Here is a 16,767-nt window from a genome sequence, read left to right on the forward strand (position 1 = left end):
CATACTTACCTTCCATCGCCGAGCTCCGGAGGATTGGGAATAATATATAACCGACATCTCCATTCTACACTGTGTTTACGGATTCTCTCGGCAGAGTCACTAGCTTTTCCTGAGAGTTTTCCACTGGACATGTCGCTAGATATCGCACTAGTTGTGTTCACTCCGAGGACTCGTGAAATACGTTTATGTAAGTATCAGCAGCTCGCACGGTGGACCGCACAATCAAAAGGATGACTTATGTTTGTTTAGCCGAAACAACTTAAACTTCAACCCCACTTTGAAAAAAGAGTGACGATCGAAAACGCGTCTTTGTCACCTGAAAGACGTGTCTTTTGCTTGAAACATTCAATAGTATGTCTAATTCTGTTCATGTTGAGCGGGCGAAGAAGTGGGACGCGAATCCTTGGTTGGTCGAGTGGCTCGACAACACCGTGAAGCATTGCAAAGGAAGTGGAAAGAAGTCATTTGAAGCTTGGTGAGCTGTAGTCTGCGCATGCATGTCTCAGATCTTGGCTGATGGCTATGATCAGGGTTTTGCAGGATTCATGGCCGAGTTGAAGGTCGAAAAAAGTTGAGTTATTGTTTAGATCCACCGGTACCGCTGCCTGCCGGTGGAAGATATCCTGGAAAAGGACTCGGAAACAAAAAGACTTGGAACAAAGCAGCTGTACGTCTTTTGCCCCTCCGATGTTCTCAGAAAGTAAAAATAAAGAGCCATAGGTCGAGTTTGGTGCGAATTTGGTGTACATCTTCTGCATGTCGCGCTTACTTGGAGTTTCGATGAAGGCGTCAGTGACGAAACGCTCACACTTTACCACAACTATGCTTCTACAAACGATTGTTGTGCGCCACCGAGAACAAAACCTGCGCCGAAACGCCGACGCTTGGAACCTTCAAGCGAGTGGTTAGCTGTAAGTGGAAAGCTTCCTCTGTGTCCTCTTACGCTCTGGGGCACTGACGGCTTCCTTCAGAGACGTCACGGTATGAATGCTTTATGACCCATCGATCGGGTTTCTTACCCTGTTTCTTAGCCGCTCTATTGGAAGGCTGCAAAATACCCAATCTCCAATGGGAAACTGCAAGAGCTATTGCTGTTTCAGAATATGTAGGTCACTGAGGTCAATGCGCTTTCTGTCCTTGATTTATTAATCAGGACCGTACCCGAGACACAGCAGAAATATGGAGGAAGGACTTCGAACTCTTCCTGCGGATCTATGGCACCAGAAGGCGCAGTATCATACCTTCACCTCAAATCCTTACTTTAGGTGCTGCATACATTGAAATGCATACCTCGGGGGACGCCTTTATTAATCTGAACTTCCATCTTCATGTAAGTCTCTCCTAGCTTTCCCTTCATATGTGCATGATCGTCGCATTTGCAAAAATAGATGGCCAGCAACTTGTGGTATTCCGCCAAGGAACTTTTTGAAGATTTGGCACGCCGTGGTCTGTACACTCCGTTCTCGATCGAGCGCGCTTACCGGAAAGACGATGATCTTATGTGGAGGCTCTTCGCCTGTGGTGTACGAGCCCACAACTACATGCAAATGCTCTGGGTAAAACTTAGACAAGTCATCACGTATTGCGAGTATTACCGTCCCTACTTCAAACGATATAGAGTAAGCTTTCAGCACGCTGAATCCAAAATACTCATGTAGCCGTACTTGTAGGATCAAACAGGCATGTCCCACATAGAAACCAACTACCAGTATTGGAGCACGCACTCGTTGCAGACCGAACTCGACTGTCTCGTCATTCAGTTCATGGGATCGGAGTCAAATGGGTCCTCTGCCGTTGCATTTCATGACGGAATTTCCCGTAAATTGGTTAGTTGCATTTAACAGTCTAAGTTACTCCGAGTCTTTCTCATGTCACACGGATCTTAGCAAGCTTCCCCTTCTGAAGCTACCAAATTCAGCGCAGAGGCTTTTGAAGTGCTCGGTGATTATGCTGTTGGTGAGCCATACACAGTGAATTGTGATTGTAGCTAATTCATCTCAGCTTGTGAATTTCATGCAAATATGGTGATGTCTCCATTCGGTGAGACTCTTCGCCAATACGCCTTCCAAAAAAGCGGGGACGTTATTACGCAAGGCATGTTGAGGTATGTTATTCCCATGGACCCTGACAAGATCGACTGGAAATCCACGGTGGGAGGAAACTTTAAATGGCACAAACAAGCGACCGATCTGAACGACTATGCGTCAAGTCATTGGAGCAACGTTGTCCACGAAACCGGTGGTCTCATGATGCAGGCATTGGGAAGAATGTTTGATGTTCCTCCATGGCAGGCCGACGACGGCGTTCACAAGATACTAACTCTCGACCAATTGTGGAAGGAAGCCGACGAATATTTCTGGAATGCGGCTCATAGCGTCGACAGACCGAACGAAAAAGGACGGGTTGCGCGCGAGTATGGATTATTGGACCCCAAAGGCAACAGGCCGTCTTTCATGGAAACTTTTGTCCACATGGCGCAAGCTCTAACGATAGCTCAACAAGAGAGCGACAGGCTGGTCGAAATGGAACCAACTTCCAGCCAGACTCCGCCAAAGACTTTCACGCCATTTCCTACGTCGGTACCATCTCAGTCCAGCGCTCAATCTGGCCATTCTTATGTCAACGAGACTCAACAATCGAGGCCCAAAGAGAAAACCAAAACCAAAGGTCCCCAGGCCTCCGAACCCATCCTGGAAGAGATGCCAGTTACAGAAGAAGTTAAGCTTGAACTGAACGAGTTTCCGGATTTTCTACCTTCATCTTTCGACTTGCCAAAGAAGATACTCAAGGTACCTTTGCCGAAGCACCTGGCAGAAATAAATCACTGTTAATATCCGTCTTTAGGTGTTCCAGCGAATCCTGGCTGTCGATCCTGACACCATGAACATGGAGCAGAAGGACAACTCGAAAAGGGGACATGTCCGATGGGGAGACTTTGAACGTGTTGGTGTCTCCTACCTCTTTTCATTTCGACTATAATTCATGTTCTGTTGTAGGCGATGAAAAGGCTTGGCTTCGACGTAATCCAGACCGCAGGTTCCTCTGTTCGGTTTGACCCTCCTGCAAAGACTGCACGACCAATTTCATTTCATCGTGTATGTTTCTTCTGCGTAATTCTTTCAATGTGCCTTAAACGCAGATCTATGTAGCCACATCCGGATGCTGTCCTAAGCTCTCATTTGTTAAGAATGTGAGTGACTACATTATGCGTGAGACGAATGCCTGACGCGTTCATTATCAGTGTTGGTCACCGGCTAAGAAAGAGTTACGGCTGGACTCTTGAGACTTTCCGGCTCAGAGGAAATGATGATGATCTTGACTGATTTTGGGGATGTATGAACGATCGTATATGATATAGTAGTGGTTGGCTGATAAGTATAGCATCTCATTGGCAGAAGTAAAGTCATTTTCAAATTTTCGCGAGAACCATCACAACTTGAAGAGCAGGCAGGGCGTGACAGTACGTTGGGTTTGGGGCGTGTGGAATGGCACCTGGACCCTGGACCGAGCTCAAGCCAGTCGCATTGTCAATTTGATGCATGGTAACTGGTGACATTCAATAGCATTGTTATTCACAACGAGAGAGCAGCCGTACTAGCCGTAACTATGAGATACAGTTAAGAAACATTTGGTTTATGGTAAATTAAAATGCAAGGGAAGGATAGCAATGGACAGATGATGATTGAGGGTTGAGGAATGAAAGATGAGAAATGTGTACACGGTGGTGTCAATGCCTTCACCGAATCATGAAGGTGTGTCGCAGAACAAGTATATGTGCAGGTGAGGGAAAATGCCCAAGGAAAGAAAACCGAAAAAGAAAAAGAAGAAAATTTATGCGGGGACCTGGCCTCTTCCACGTCCACGTCCGCGTCCACGTCCACGACCCCTACCCCTCCCTCGACCACGACCCCGACCAGGTCCTTGGGGCATCGTGTCTCCTACAGTATCTACAACAGGAACAGGCTGTCCCTGACGGTCGCCGGGGCCGTCTGCTGGGGACATTTGAGATTGCGAGCGCCGATGTTTTTGCTTCTGCTGCTTGCTATGAGACGCACTTGGGGAGGTTTCCTGAGACGGCCATTTATCCCGCTCCTCCTGCTCACTCATACTGGGAGTGGGAGGGGGAGTGAAGCCACCGAAACGCATGAGGAGCTGGATGATGTCGTTGAAGTGCTCCAAGCGTACACTGTCGCTGAGAGCTCTGTTGACGTTATTGGGTTTCAACATGGTGTTGCGTCCTTCGGTAGAGGTTATCCATGACCATGCTTTGCTGATATCATCAGAGCTGGCAAGAGATTTGTCGAGGACCATCCAAACGACTTCAGGGTCACGGGCATCAAGAGCCAGGGTAAGGAGATTGGTGGATTCAGGAGGTGTATAGATCGGCTTGGAGTCTTCGTCTTTGGGAGGGAATGCATTAAAGAAGTACGTGATGATCTTTTGATGACCATTTCGTAGGGCAATATGAAAGGCCGTAAAACCTTCGCCGTTGCGCTCTTCGGGATCGGCATCTATACACAAGTTTAGCTAGGGCAAAGTTAAACGAAGACCAAAACTTACTATGCGCGTCAAGCCATGTGACGAGCTCATGATCGCCTTTCAAGGCAGCGATATGCAGTAAGGTTTCCTGTGGATCCTTTGGTGTTTGCGAGACAAACTTCTCGCAATCACGCTTGATTTCCCCTCCTGCAGCATCAACCTCGTCTTCCCATACGCCGGCCTTTACTTTAGTTGCATCACCCACACGAGCCGCCGCAAAGACAGCGGACCTCGTTGCCTGAGTCTTCTGCAGTTGGGTGCGTATTGCCTGTTCAGCGTGCCTACGCTGCGCCGCTGCTTCTGATTTTTTTGCTTCCACTTTCTCCTTCTGTCGCTGCTCCGCCAGACGCCGGGCTAGAAAATGTTTAAGGCAAGGATACACGCGAGAGTCGCGGCAACGAACCTCGTTCCCTGTCTTGCTCCTGCCTCGCCTTGCGGGCAGCATTCTCCCTCTCTCGACGCTCCTGTGCTGCAACTTGTTCTTCGCGAGACTTGCGCAAGCGTTCGTTGTATTGCTCGGACGATTCCCGCATCGGCATGAAGTGTTCATGGCGATACCCTGAAAAAAAGATGATGAGTTCTTATCTCCTTGATAGCACAGGATATACAGACGTGTGTGCATGTATCGATTAGTGTGTCCTCTCATAAATTGCTCGAATAAATACCTATGAAGTGAAAAGTCAGCGTCCACTGTGCAACAAAAACGAGGCGCTGCCGCACATGTAGAAGTCCATCTCATCCTCGGAATAGTATTCTTCGTCTGAGTATTCATCATAATCGTCATGGCTGTTGTCGAGATACTTGATAAGTGTGTTGTAGGCGTCTCCTACTTGCTGGAACTCCTTGGTGGCATCTGGGTTGTCGGGATTTTTGTCGGGATGCGTGCGCAATGCAATCTACAGTGACGAAGCGACGATGAGAGCGCATACAAGCTGCAGAATAAGGAGCAGCTACTCGTTTGTAAGTGCTTTTTACGACCTCCAGGGATACACCCTATAGAGCAAAGAAAGAAGAGGACTGTTAATTAGTTATCGATGCAGAAGTATCAGACGCACCTCTTGCAAGCCTAGGACAGCATAGGCCTCGAGTATTGAGGCATGATCTACAGGCATCACGGCTTGGAAGAAGCGGTGGATGTGGTCTGTGGTCAAGCAGCGAAATCGAAGAAAAGTGCCAATGAGACGCGACGCCCAAATAGGAAGGCATCCCTTGGTCACCACCCACCACCCACAAATCGTGTGGTTCGTCGGTTCCTGTTCTTACGACGCGTACCGTCCTCGTCTGGACATTTTCATTCCCACTGAATGGCGTCGGACGTCCCGCTTAATGGTTCTGTCGCGCCCACGGCCGTCATTACGGAGGCTACACCGGCCCCACCAGGTAACGACTGGAGGAATGCTTTCCCAGCTTTTCAAGGCGACAGGAATTGGCTCTGACAAGTGCGTCAAAAAATTCTGAACTTATGCTCGACGCTGACCTACATGCCTCAAGTGTAGTCCTTACTTTAATGCCGGTTTCGGTCTCATGGTAGTGCCGTTCATTCCCGAAAGTTTCGCCCTCCTTACACCTTGTCATTTTCGAAGGGAGTAGGCGTTCTTGTCGCCTACGCAAGTCAAGCACTGAAACTCGGATCTATTGCGCTTCAACGACGATTGCTGGTCACCTTGGAAATCAGAAACAAAGATCCTTCCTATGACTGGTTCCTCACCTGGCTTGCTCTACAAACAAAGTCTCCACCAAAACCTGACGGGAGAGTCCGCTGGGCACGAAGCCACCAACTCAGCGTTGAAACAAGGGTGTACCAAGAAGACAACGCCCGAAACGCCACCTTTGATCTAGTCGCTGGACCAGGAAACCACTATTTCAAGTATCGTGGAGCTTGGATCAAGGTCCCATCTATCGCTCCTCGAACTTCGGACCGCTACTAACACCATTCGGTAGATGACACGACAACGTGAGACCCGCGCTGTCAACTTGCGAAGCGGTGATCCATGGGAAACGGTTTCCCTCACCACACTCTCTCGTGATCGGAAAATATTCCCTGTTCTACTCTCCGAGGCCAGGGACATAGCTGTACGGCAACAAGAAGGAAAACTGGTAATATACACGGCTTGGGGAGTCGAGTGGAGACCTTTTGGAAAGGCCCGCTCTCGAAGACCACTTCCAAGTGTGGTTTTGGCTCCTGGACAGTCCGAAAGAATTCAGCAAGATGTAAAATCTTTCATGGAGCGCCGTCAGTGGTACGCCGACCGCGGCATCCCTTATCGCCGAGGCTATCTTTTACATGGTCCTCCAGGATCAGGGAAATCATCATTTATCCAAGCCCTTGCTGGCGCATTTTCTTACGATATATCTATCATCAGTCTGTCTGAAAGAGGACTTGGCGATGACAAATTCAATTTCTTACTTTCAAATGCCCCAGCACGCACCTTTGTCTTGATTGAAGACATAGATGCTGCGTTCAATAAACGGGTTCAAACCTCTGAAGATGGGTAATTATACCTTCTAATCGCCCGCGTCCCCAGAAATTGGCTCACGACAAGTTATCCAGTTATCAGTCCTCCGTCACTTTTTCCGGATTTCTGAACGCCTTGGATGGTGTCGCATCAGGCGAGGAACGAATAATATTCATGACGACAAATCATATCGAACGACTAGATCCTGCCCTCATACGGCCGGGGCGCGTGGATGTTTCAGAACTCTTTGATCATGCGGTGCCAGTTCAGGCATACAACCTCTTCATAAGCTTTTATGGTGGCGACTCGTCAGTTAGTAAAGAGAGGTTAGAGGCTATTGGTAAAACCCTGGAGAGTCTTGTATCTGAGGAGATGAATGTGGGACGGAGAATTAGTATGGCGGAGCTGCAAGGTCTCTTCATTCGCACAGATGTTCAGCAAGTAATGAAGGCTTGCGAAGACATCTTTACTCAAAAACGCCAGCAATAGGATTAGAAATAGTGGTCCCTCACTCAAAAGTAATATCTTATAATCCACAAAATAGAGATGCAAACAAGCTATTAGCCATGTCTAAGCGTACAACAAATATAAAGGAATACTGTCAAAAAACTGGTTTCCGTTTCCGACCTGTAAACTTCGAGTCGTGAGGAACGCTCTCCTTACCGCGTTTTCGATATAGCTAAGACCAAGGGCATTAGGGCTTGAACAACTGAATGATACCTGGACTTGCCTCCTTCTTTTTCAATATCCAATCCCTACCCTTGATAGGTTTCCTCTTTCCGCTTTTTGACCTGGTCTTTTCCCGCTCCCTTCGCCGTTCAAACCGTGCCTTTCCGTCCTCCTCTACCTCTCCATCGAGTCCTTGTGGTACCTGCTGAGAACCCCCTCCACCGACAAACAGACATAAGAAAACCTTTTTGGCTTTCTTTGAATTCGGGTAGTCTACGACTATACCACCACCAAATCCAGCCTTCTGGGCTATCGACGAGATGAGTTGAATCTGGTCATCAGAGGATGGGTAAAATTGAAAGACTGCGCGTGAAGGATTCCGCAGAGCTGAATGGAGTGTGGTGAAGAACCTGTTGAGTCGATGAGGTGGGGCGGACGTCGGATGGGATGTTTCTGCGTTTAATAACCATTGCAAGACAGAGACACTTGGAAAGCGCAGCTGAGTATAAATTCGGACGATAGCACTGTTCTAGTTACCTGATAGCACCGTCAAAGCTCCCTGGTCTGAATCCAAAGCCCTGACCAATGTCCTGCAAAAAGAGGTCGCCTTCGACTTCTCGTTCAAGGGCGACCTCTTGATCATACATTAGCAAAATCGATTTATTATGTACCAGCAACGCACCAAGCATACTGGGAGCGATATCGACACCCGTCCATATGTATCCCTCTTCGTCAAGAATCTCGCCAGACAACCCGGACCCGCATCCTATGTCCAACAACATTGCCGGCTCATCAGGTGGAAGATTCAGTAATTCCAGTGCTCGGTATGTCATGTCAGCCTGGATTTGCTGATTCCGTGTACTAAGTCGTCGAGGTCATTGTCATGGCACTTTAGACCGCTCATAAACGCACTTTTTCGTGTATTTTTTTGCTTCCACGTCGCCATAGTACTGCTAACATAATCAAGACCCACTCCAAGCCGATTAGAAAGGTTTATCTTACAATCTCTGGTTGGGCTTGTAGTTCTGGCCGCGACATCACGAGTGCTGGAAAAAACGGGGACAGGCCGTGGGAGGTTTGGAATTTTCGTCCGGGTGCTACGGTCCGATGGTCCGTGACCAATTCTACATGTGCACATCCTGCTACGACTGGTACTCAACCCTGCTAACTCATTTACTTATAAGGAATCCAGTGTGGATGTTGCTGGACTACTTGCTTCGGTCCCAGGAGGCTTTTTTTCTCCATTAAACTCTAGAAACCCTCGGGTTCTTCCAGCCTTCCAACTTGGAACCATAAGCTTTCAATAGCTCCACTGTTCTCTGCGCGTCTATCCTGGAATGCTGCGTCCCTGTGCCTCGGTGATGTTCTGCTCCCTCATCCTTTCTTCACAGTGAACTCTTAATTCTCGGCCTTGCTCGGCATGCAATAATCATCTGGCCTCGTAGTTCGATTCTTGACCGCTAAATGATTCCCACATACTGCGTCCTATAGCTTGCGTGCCATAATACTTTACTCCGGTGTACTTGCTTTAAAAAACATTGTTACAGGTAGGGGTGTCTGGCACGGGGAAACCCTCTGCTCTTTCAAGTGTTCCCATAGTCGCCGAAACATTCATGACCATACGGAGCGGAGACCATGCGTCTGCCAACTTACGCGTACACCTCCACTGAAAGGTTGATTCCAGACACAAGGTAAATAGACGTGCGCACAATGCCGGTCTAGGAAAGGCTCATCGATATCTATCAGGTCCGAAAAATCTGCCTTATTCCTGAATCTGGTACTAACAATGATGTTATCGTCCCAACGCAGAGATTGAATCTCCTTCTGCTGTTTCATTCGACGATGCATGTTATATCAAATGGTCACCCTTGACATCAGGCAGCCCATCGTGCTCCAACGGCGCTAGTTTTCGTGCCATCGTGCAATGTCTCCCGTCTTCTGACTGCTATTTGGCAGGCCACCATTAGTAGGTCCAACACGACACCCAAGGCAGCTTTGCAACATGGAGTTAAGGCCTCCCCTTCTTATACTTGATTTGGACTCTCCGGCTCTTTGAATCACCCCAGCTAGGTACCGGTTCAAGTATCGATGGCCAATCCAGGCTACGATATATCCGACCTAACACTCGATGCCGTCAAAGAAGTGGGCGGAGGAAAAGTAAGATTTCTGTCTAGACAAGCGTGCAGCTGGTCTCGAACCAGCTTGTCCCGTGTTCTCAAACCGTTTACTGCCGGATGAAAAGGGCTATAACTAGAGAACATCGGACCTACTTGCTTACTAGGCCTGACGAAAATTCGTTCACGGAAGGCAGTTGCATCATTTTGTGAGTCCTATGTATTTCTCCGTGACAAACGTTCAGGCATACCGTCGCTGACTGCATAATTGCCTTGTCAATATCATACGTATGATAGGAATCTCTAGGAGCAACTATCTTAGATCAATGATAGCCCTGGGCTATCTTCACGCAGATCGGAAAGCCATGTCATATAGGTGGACTAAGGCCCAACTCAGAGTACTTGTACGGGTCCAATCCTTCTTATCAAACTAGCAATTGCTTCCTGACCTCAAATATGCGGATAGTAGAGGGCTAGGAAGACATGCCGCACTGACACTCGCCTCTCAGTCCCATCCAGAATCCGACATCAACTTAGTGTAATACGCGAAAACGACAAAAAAACTTTGGGCTTCCTGAGCCGCATCGTGTTGTCCTGTCTTCATTCTACTTGCTGCACCAACTTATCCAATTTACTTCATACTGTGAAAAAGTGTCAAACCTCCGCGTGCTCCTTGTCCACTAGCACGAAACTTTCGTCCCTAGCTCGACGCCAAGCTTCCCCACGGGCCACGGGGTTTTAAGCAGTTTTAAAAATGTGCATGTGATCCAGCTGTATTAAAGGACTTGCGTATACAGTGGTATGGAGAGGTCGGCGGATTTTACCTCGAGTTCAGCTCATCAAAACCGATCGTTGATTGTTTGGTCCGGAGAAAACAAGGAGATTCGGGTTTTGAAACATCGCCTGAGAACAAAGCAACAGCAATGATCGCAGTCGGAGAATTCGAAACGGGTCCTAAAAATACTGAAAACCAACAATCACAGAATCCTGTGCGTGGAAATTTCCGCGGTTGAGTTGACCGTTGAACGAATTGAACGTGAGACAAAAGATATGAATGCAGCGCGCATATTCCTATGCACAAGTGATCTGAGAGACCTTCCATCAAATTGAAGAGAATCCTGGACTTGGTTGAAGGTTAACGCGAGAGACTCACCTATCAGAGGAGATCATTCAACGTGATCTGTTGGTGAGCAAGGTTTCGTTCGATTAAGAGACCGGGCCAGAGGTACCGGGATTTTTACTGGTGCATTCAATCTGTCATCGTGAAATGATTCCAACTTGTAGAGATGCTAAGAAGTAGCGAGTCATCCGAAACCTTCAGACAGTAAGTTACCGAAGAAGCATACCGCATGCTGAGGCTGTATAAAACAGACATCCCGGTCAGGCGATTAGATAGCATAAACGACGCGTAAAAAAAGATTCCAAATGCTACCAAGAATCGTCCGACGGTGCCAATGTCAGGAAAAGCTTGGTTTAGGCTCGATTCAGGTTCGTGAGATTCCGGCCCGAGACCGCCGATGTGAGACGCGATGTGACACACGTGACATATCCATCTATGGCTACAACCAGCAAACAATACAAGGGCATCGGGGAGGATTTGTGGAAAGGCCGCTCAGAAAAAGTGGTAAGTGAATATTTACCCTTTTCGATACTACTATGATGCTCATTACCTCAGAATGCAGAGCTTTTTGCGCTGACATACGGTGCACTGGTTGTCCAGCTTATACAAGACTATGAAGACTACGGTGAAGTGAACAAGCAGCTAGAGAAGATGGGGTACAACATCGGTACACGGTTGATAGAAGATTTCCTGGCGAAGAGTAGTTTGGGACGGTGCTCAGACTTTCGGGAAGTTGGAGAGGTCGTTGCAAAGGTGCGTAGGCTGCGCTGTGATTGCTGAGAGGACCGTCGCTGATCCCTTCTCTTCTCTTGCTATTAGGTCGGCTTCAAATCGTTCCTCAACATTTCACCATCCGTCACACATGGCACTGCTGCACCTCCATCGTCGCCGGGGCGTCCGAATAGCGTGGGCTCTGTACCAGGACCGTCAGCGTATTTCACCCTAACCCTGGACGAGAACCCTCTGGCGGAGTTCGTTGAGCTCCCAGAAGAAGTCCTCGAAGGTGGTCTTTGGTTCAGTAATGTACTGTGTGGGGTTATTCGGGGAGCGCTAGAAATGGTGAGTAACGGATTAGCTGCTGTGTGCTGCCTTGGCTGGACAATACTCTTGCAGGTGCAGATGCAAGTACAGGCAGAATTCATATCCGATGTGCTACGGGGCGATGAGACGACAGAGATTCGAGTGAAGCTAATAAAATACTTGGAAGAAGAGGTTCCCGTTGGCGATGATTAGGTACTTACCTTTGCCTGTATAATAGCATTTTACTCTGGGCCATAATTTATATGTATAATGAATGCAGAGAATATTTTATGAATAACGGCCAATGTGGTTAAGCTTCTTCGCGTTCTTCGCATTCGACTTGGTCCTCTGTCCTCTAACAGGCAACCGCATCGCGTGTCTCTTTCCAACCCAGCTACCAATCATCCTGTGATGCTGTATGTTTTCTCTGATCTCTCTCCTCAACTCCGACTCGATCTTCAAACTGTTCAGCGGGTCCCGGGGCTCCTCTCGCACTTTCCCGTATCTTTCCGCCCAGTACCGTTGTTTGGCTGGCTGCTGCTCCCTCCTGGCCTTGAACTCGGCTTGCAGGGTTTGTAGTGGTGTCGAGGTTGCTGGGGGGGCAAAGCCAGGCGAGGCTAACGGATAATGAGGCACCGGAGGGGCAGTATGTGGTGACGATAAGAATGATGCCAAAGAAGTGACTTGAAAGGGAGTAAGGTCGCCAATTTTCATCTGGTCGTGGATTTGAAATCTCGCACATAGGCGATGGGCGATGTGGTGGCCGACGCCATAGATTTTCGTCAGGGCAAACTGGAAAAGTCAGATTAGATTGCGAATATATGCTAGTAAATTGAACGAACCCTGGCACGATGGGCGTCGTTGAGCTTGATACCCAGAATGTGCACCATCGCACAGGCGGAAGGAAAGACGTAAAGGATCACGGGACACGGCGGGACATTTTCACTCTCCGCCACTGCCAGCTTCAGTCACGACCACCGACACCAACCATGGCCTCCAGCAAAGCAGAAGGTCGTCGCGAAGATGCTCTCGTTAAGCAGCGAGACCAAATGCGGGAGGACTTCGAACGGCAGAAGAAAAACCTCATCAACGAAACCGAAAAAGCTCGCCCCTCTGCCAATCGTTTTGTTGGACAGCATGATTCCATGGAAGATACTCTCAAGCATAACACCGTTGGTCTCGTTCATTTGGAAGAGTTTCAGCAAAAGAGAAAAGAATTAGAAGAAGCGAAAGCTAGGGAGGCAGCGAAAACAAATGAGCTAAAGTATGTTTTCCGTCCACTCTACCCTTTCTTTTCTTTGGAACGAGTCCAGATGGCTTATAGATTGTGGAGAATCTGTTTAGAGAGGAGACAAAAAAAGTGAAGAAAAGGAAGAAAGCCGCCAAAGCTACGCTCTCTTTTGCCATGGACGACGAGAACGAAGACGGCGATTCGGGTGTGGATAGCTCTGGTGCCACCAAGGATAAGGACAGCAACGGTGAAGATGGCCCTCCTGCTAAGCGCAGCAAGTTCCGCAAAAACCCCAATGTCGATACCTCATTCCTTCCTGACAGGGAACGAGAAGAGGCTGAGAGAAGGGAACGTGAGCGCTTGAGGCAGGAGTGGCTTCGACGCCAAGAAGAAATTAAGCAGGAGGATATTGAAGTAACGTATTCTTACTGGGATGGTAGTGGACATAGAAAGAGTGTCATTGTACGTTACCCTCTCTCCTCCGTCTTCCCTGGATTTCATGACGTTCTTTTCAGTGTAAGAAAGGCGATGATATTGCTAGTTTCCTAGAGAAGTGTCGCTCTCAGCATTCCGAGCTGCGTGGAGTTAGCGTTGATAACCTTATGTATGTCAAGGTATGTGTCCCTTCAGCTTACCAGTAGTGTCACGCTTCCTCACCATTCTTCGCAGGAGGATATTATAATACCGCAGGTTTGCGTTATTTATGTGTTCTGCACTTCTTTTCTCATGCATCGGTACTACTGCAGCATTATACCTTCTATGATTTCATCATTAATAAGGCGCGGGGCAAGTCAGGACCTCTGTTTAACTTCGACATTCACGACGATGTTCGACTTCTGGCCGATGCTACAAAGGAGAAGGACGAATCACATGCTGGGAAAGTTGTAGAAAGAAGTTATTATCAGCGGAACAAACACATTTTTCCTGCGTCGCGATGGGAGGTGTGTGACGCTACTTCCTCCGCCATTTATCACACTGAATTCTCTCAGGTATTTGATCCGGAAAAGAATTATGGAAAATACACTATCGCCTGAGGGTTTACTCTGTGTATCGTCTTGAGAGCGGACGTACCATATTGACGCTTCGTTGAAATTGATTAGGCCGTTCAGAATCGGATTCATAGGCCTCTTCACAGCCGCAGATAACGTGCACGGTATCGTTTCAATCAGTTAGTTGAAAATCCGGCGTCGGCAATATGTATATTTCCATTCTATTTCCCCAGAATATTGATTGGCAGCGTATCCTAGTCTTCATTCTCCACGGGGAACTTTAGTAGGCAATATTCGGTTCGAAATGGCTGACGTTTCCCGGAGGTCGTAAGTTGAGAATAGCTTCGAATGACGGTTCCTCGTCAAGTGGCCTTCATATGTTTCATGGCGACCCGTTCGTTGTACCGAATATCTGGGAAAGGTATTTACGCCGCTCCCATTAAGTCATTGGTAGATCTCCGGCTGTTGGATCTATGCCTGATACTCCAGACCCAGAAGTGTATCACCTGAAGGTCTTTACCAAGCGATAACAATGACGTGTTGAATACACGCTTCGCGCTCTATCCGAGCACTTTCGACTGGGTTGATCAAAAATGTCAGTGAGGAATTGTAATTCGTGAGCCACCACATTCCGCACACGGAGTAAGTAAAAGGACGCCCATTCGACGAACAACGATCATCGGGATAAAGAATCACCAATTGAGAAACAGAGTTTGGCAGATACTCGAGAACTCCGTGTACCGTGGTTTCGATTCAGAGTCTAGAGATAAGGTACTGTCGGACTCGCTTGAAAATACCAAATTGCGACACAAAGCGTTCCTTCTTTTCTACCATGCGGGCCGCTAAGGCGATTCGTGAACACGGAGTACACATGGCTCTTCGAGCCTCTTTGGTTCCGATAGTTACAACGTTATTCATGAAATGTTCGCAACAAGCCGACAGGGCGGTCCGGAAGGGATGCTGCGCTCATACGTATTAATATCTCTGGAGTAAGGATAGCCAACATGCCGTCTACGGTAGTTGTTCTCGGTAATTTGTTTTCGAAGAAATATCGTCGTCAGCGGAAGTGTTTCCTAGTATAGTTGTATCCGGGGTGATATCATCCCAGGTGATGTGATCGCTTTGTTTACTTTCGAAGGTAATGATCAACAAACCTTCTTGCTCTCGACGTTCATCTCGTTGGCTCAACTGTACTGCTCTCACCGTGAAACAACATGGGCCGGTTAGCTGAAATGCAGCGTAAGCTCCTGGAGGTGTGTATTTCTCTTCAAAGTAGCTGGCTATATGCTTAGTGCCATTACAGCAAATGATGGGCCCAGAAGCTATGGGTGTCGCAAACGCCAATCTTGTCTGGTCAGATGATAAAGTTTGCAGGAATTTCCTCTGTGGGACATGCCCTCATGCCCTTTTCACAAATACTGTGCGTTTACCGTCATGGGACCGTTTGATTTCATTGGTTGTAACAGGAAAAACCAGAAAATGGACCTGGGAGCCTGCCCCAAGTCGCACACGGAGCGGCTCAAAACCGAGTACAATGCGGCCAAAGAAGCGAATCCTAACGACCCTATATTCAATAGGTTCCAGATGGAGTACGAGTCGAACATATTCGCCTTCGTTGATGAATGTGACCGGAGAATTCGAGCTGCACACCGGAGGCTGGAAAAGACGCCAGAAGAGAATGCAAAAACAACGAACCTGGTATGGTGTCAAATACCCTGCTCGCTGGATATCTCTGAGTTCCAGTGCCTTCTAGATGAAGGAAATTGCTGAAATCGAATTGGCCATACAAGGTGGAACAGAGAAAATCGAGACGCTCGGTAAGGTTTCCTCATCTATTCCGAAGGTCCACAAGGCTAACATCGTGCCTTTATAGGGGAACAAGGCCAGGTTGATGAATCCATGCGTGAAATGCAAGCTATAGAAGCGCTGAAAAGTGAAAAGAGCGAAAAAGAGGCACGTCGTCTGATGATCTTCCGGGATGCAGTGGAATTGAAGATTCTTTTAGAGAGAGTTGCAACAATTAACAGACACTTCTGGTGCCTCTGGTCACCAAAAGCTGCGGGTTTGTGATGTCTGCGGCGCATACCTTTCAGTACTTGATTCCGATCGTCGACTCGCAGATCATTTTGGTGGTAAAGTAGGTCTTTCCCACGTTCTCGCAGTCAAGCTTCCTATTTACGCGCCTTGTGTAGATGCATTTAGGTTACCATGAGTTGCGGAACATGCTGGCGAAGTTCCGTGAAGAACGAGAGAAACGCAAAGCTGCGCCACCTTCATCAGCACCTGTGTCGGGCGTCAACGGGCCATCTGGTGCAGCGTCTGGACGGTCTGGTGGGGATTATCGCTCCTCTCGAGGGGGCGATGAGTATCGTGACCGGGACAGAGATCGTGGATACGGTGACCGACACTCATCGTCGCGCTACGAGTAAGTGATGAAATTGAATCTCGTTACCTCCATTATTGATCGGTGTGTTATATTGCTGTAGTGACCGCAGACGCGATCGGGCAAGATCACGTAGTCCCAGGAGAAGTCGATATGATTGAAGTTCCGTATGTTTCCTTCAGGATGTCGCTGTGCCTCGTTGTGATACTCCGAAATAAAGTATATATCTTATGTTGTCTTAAGAAG

At 48.1% G+C, this 16,767-nt stretch overlaps 8 protein-coding genes across 8 annotated transcripts; 5 read left to right on the top strand and 3 right to left on the bottom strand.

The window, feature by feature from the left end:
• Positions 1-353: 353 nt before the first annotated feature.
• EV420DRAFT_1642013 (uncharacterized protein) lies at positions 354-3,323 on the top strand (the record flags this gene model as incomplete). Its single annotated transcript, XM_060477306.1, has 15 exons — positions 354-475; positions 541-667; positions 721-730; positions 787-911; positions 972-981; positions 1,032-1,105; positions 1,154-1,330; positions 1,389-1,619; positions 1,671-1,826; positions 1,887-1,956; positions 2,002-2,789; positions 2,845-2,943; positions 2,997-3,095; positions 3,150-3,190; positions 3,242-3,323. 15 exons carry the CDS (start codon positions 354-356, stop codon positions 3,321-3,323), a joined length of 2,211 nt encoding a protein of 736 aa, XP_060332026.1.
• Positions 3,324-3,523: 200 nt separating this feature from the next.
• Positions 3,524-5,712, bottom strand: EV420DRAFT_1763488 (DnaJ-domain-containing protein). The gene is made up of 7 exons (XM_060480743.1): positions 5,595-5,712; positions 5,494-5,532; positions 5,260-5,435; positions 5,152-5,204; positions 4,943-5,098; positions 4,561-4,893; positions 3,524-4,511 (listed from the first exon to the last, which is right to left on the bottom strand). The coding sequence occupies exons 1-7, from the start codon at positions 5,649-5,651 to the stop codon at positions 3,832-3,834; spliced, it is 1,494 nt and encodes a 497-aa protein (XP_060332027.1). The 5' UTR covers positions 5,652-5,712; the 3' UTR covers positions 3,524-3,831.
• Positions 5,713-5,741: 29 nt separating this feature from the next.
• On the top strand, positions 5,742-7,557 carry EV420DRAFT_1537925 (mitochondrial chaperone BCS1). The gene is made up of 6 exons (XM_060472973.1): positions 5,742-5,888; positions 5,920-5,978; positions 6,036-6,066; positions 6,123-6,428; positions 6,481-7,031; positions 7,091-7,557. The coding sequence occupies exons 1-6, from the start codon at positions 5,844-5,846 to the stop codon at positions 7,482-7,484; spliced, it is 1,386 nt and encodes a 461-aa protein (XP_060332028.1). The 5' UTR covers positions 5,742-5,843; the 3' UTR covers positions 7,485-7,557.
• EV420DRAFT_1537929 (williams-Beuren syndrome critical region protein 22) lies at positions 7,558-8,784 on the bottom strand. The gene is made up of 6 exons (XM_060472974.1): positions 8,667-8,784; positions 8,577-8,614; positions 8,347-8,525; positions 8,202-8,298; positions 7,726-8,149; positions 7,558-7,674 (listed from the first exon to the last, which is right to left on the bottom strand). Exons 1-6 carry the CDS (start codon positions 8,700-8,702, stop codon positions 7,597-7,599), a joined length of 852 nt encoding a protein of 283 aa, XP_060332029.1. The 5' UTR covers positions 8,703-8,784; the 3' UTR covers positions 7,558-7,596.
• Positions 8,785-10,923: 2,139 nt separating this feature from the next.
• Positions 10,924-12,230, top strand: EV420DRAFT_293116 (transport protein particle complex subunit). Its single transcript, XM_060481566.1, has 3 exons — positions 10,924-11,402; positions 11,454-11,651; positions 11,718-12,230. Exons 1-3 carry the CDS (start codon positions 11,334-11,336, stop codon positions 12,129-12,131), a joined length of 681 nt encoding a protein of 226 aa, XP_060332030.1. The 5' UTR covers positions 10,924-11,333; the 3' UTR covers positions 12,132-12,230.
• Positions 12,207-12,856, bottom strand: EV420DRAFT_1629199 (uncharacterized protein; the record flags this gene model as incomplete). Its single annotated transcript, XM_060476083.1, has 2 exons — positions 12,761-12,856; positions 12,207-12,710 (listed from the first exon to the last, which is right to left on the bottom strand). Exons 1-2 carry the CDS (start codon positions 12,806-12,808, stop codon positions 12,207-12,209), a joined length of 552 nt encoding a protein of 183 aa, XP_060332031.1. The 5' UTR covers positions 12,809-12,856.
• Positions 12,846-14,428, top strand: EV420DRAFT_1537941 (XAP5, circadian clock regulator-domain-containing protein). Its single transcript, XM_060472975.1, has 6 exons — positions 12,846-13,182; positions 13,263-13,611; positions 13,665-13,763; positions 13,819-13,839; positions 13,896-14,090; positions 14,139-14,428. The coding sequence occupies exons 1-6, from the start codon at positions 12,908-12,910 to the stop codon at positions 14,181-14,183; spliced, it is 984 nt and encodes a 327-aa protein (XP_060332032.1). The 5' UTR covers positions 12,846-12,907; the 3' UTR covers positions 14,184-14,428.
• Positions 14,429-15,352: 924 nt separating this feature from the next.
• Positions 15,353-16,682, top strand: EV420DRAFT_1620329 (uncharacterized protein; the record flags this gene model as incomplete). Its single annotated transcript, XM_060475561.1, has 8 exons — positions 15,353-15,391; positions 15,442-15,558; positions 15,615-15,836; positions 15,892-15,955; positions 16,012-16,091; positions 16,144-16,275; positions 16,331-16,563; positions 16,625-16,682. 8 exons carry the CDS (start codon positions 15,353-15,355, stop codon positions 16,680-16,682), a joined length of 945 nt encoding a protein of 314 aa, XP_060332033.1.
• Between the last annotated feature and the right edge of the window lie 85 nt (positions 16,683-16,767).

Source organism: Desarmillaria tabescens, assembly GCF_030435595.1.
Source record: "Desarmillaria tabescens strain CCBAS 213 chromosome Unknown EV420scaffold_14, whole genome shotgun sequence".
In the NCBI taxonomy this organism is placed as follows: Eukaryota; Fungi; Basidiomycota; class Agaricomycetes; order Agaricales; family Physalacriaceae; genus Desarmillaria; species Desarmillaria tabescens.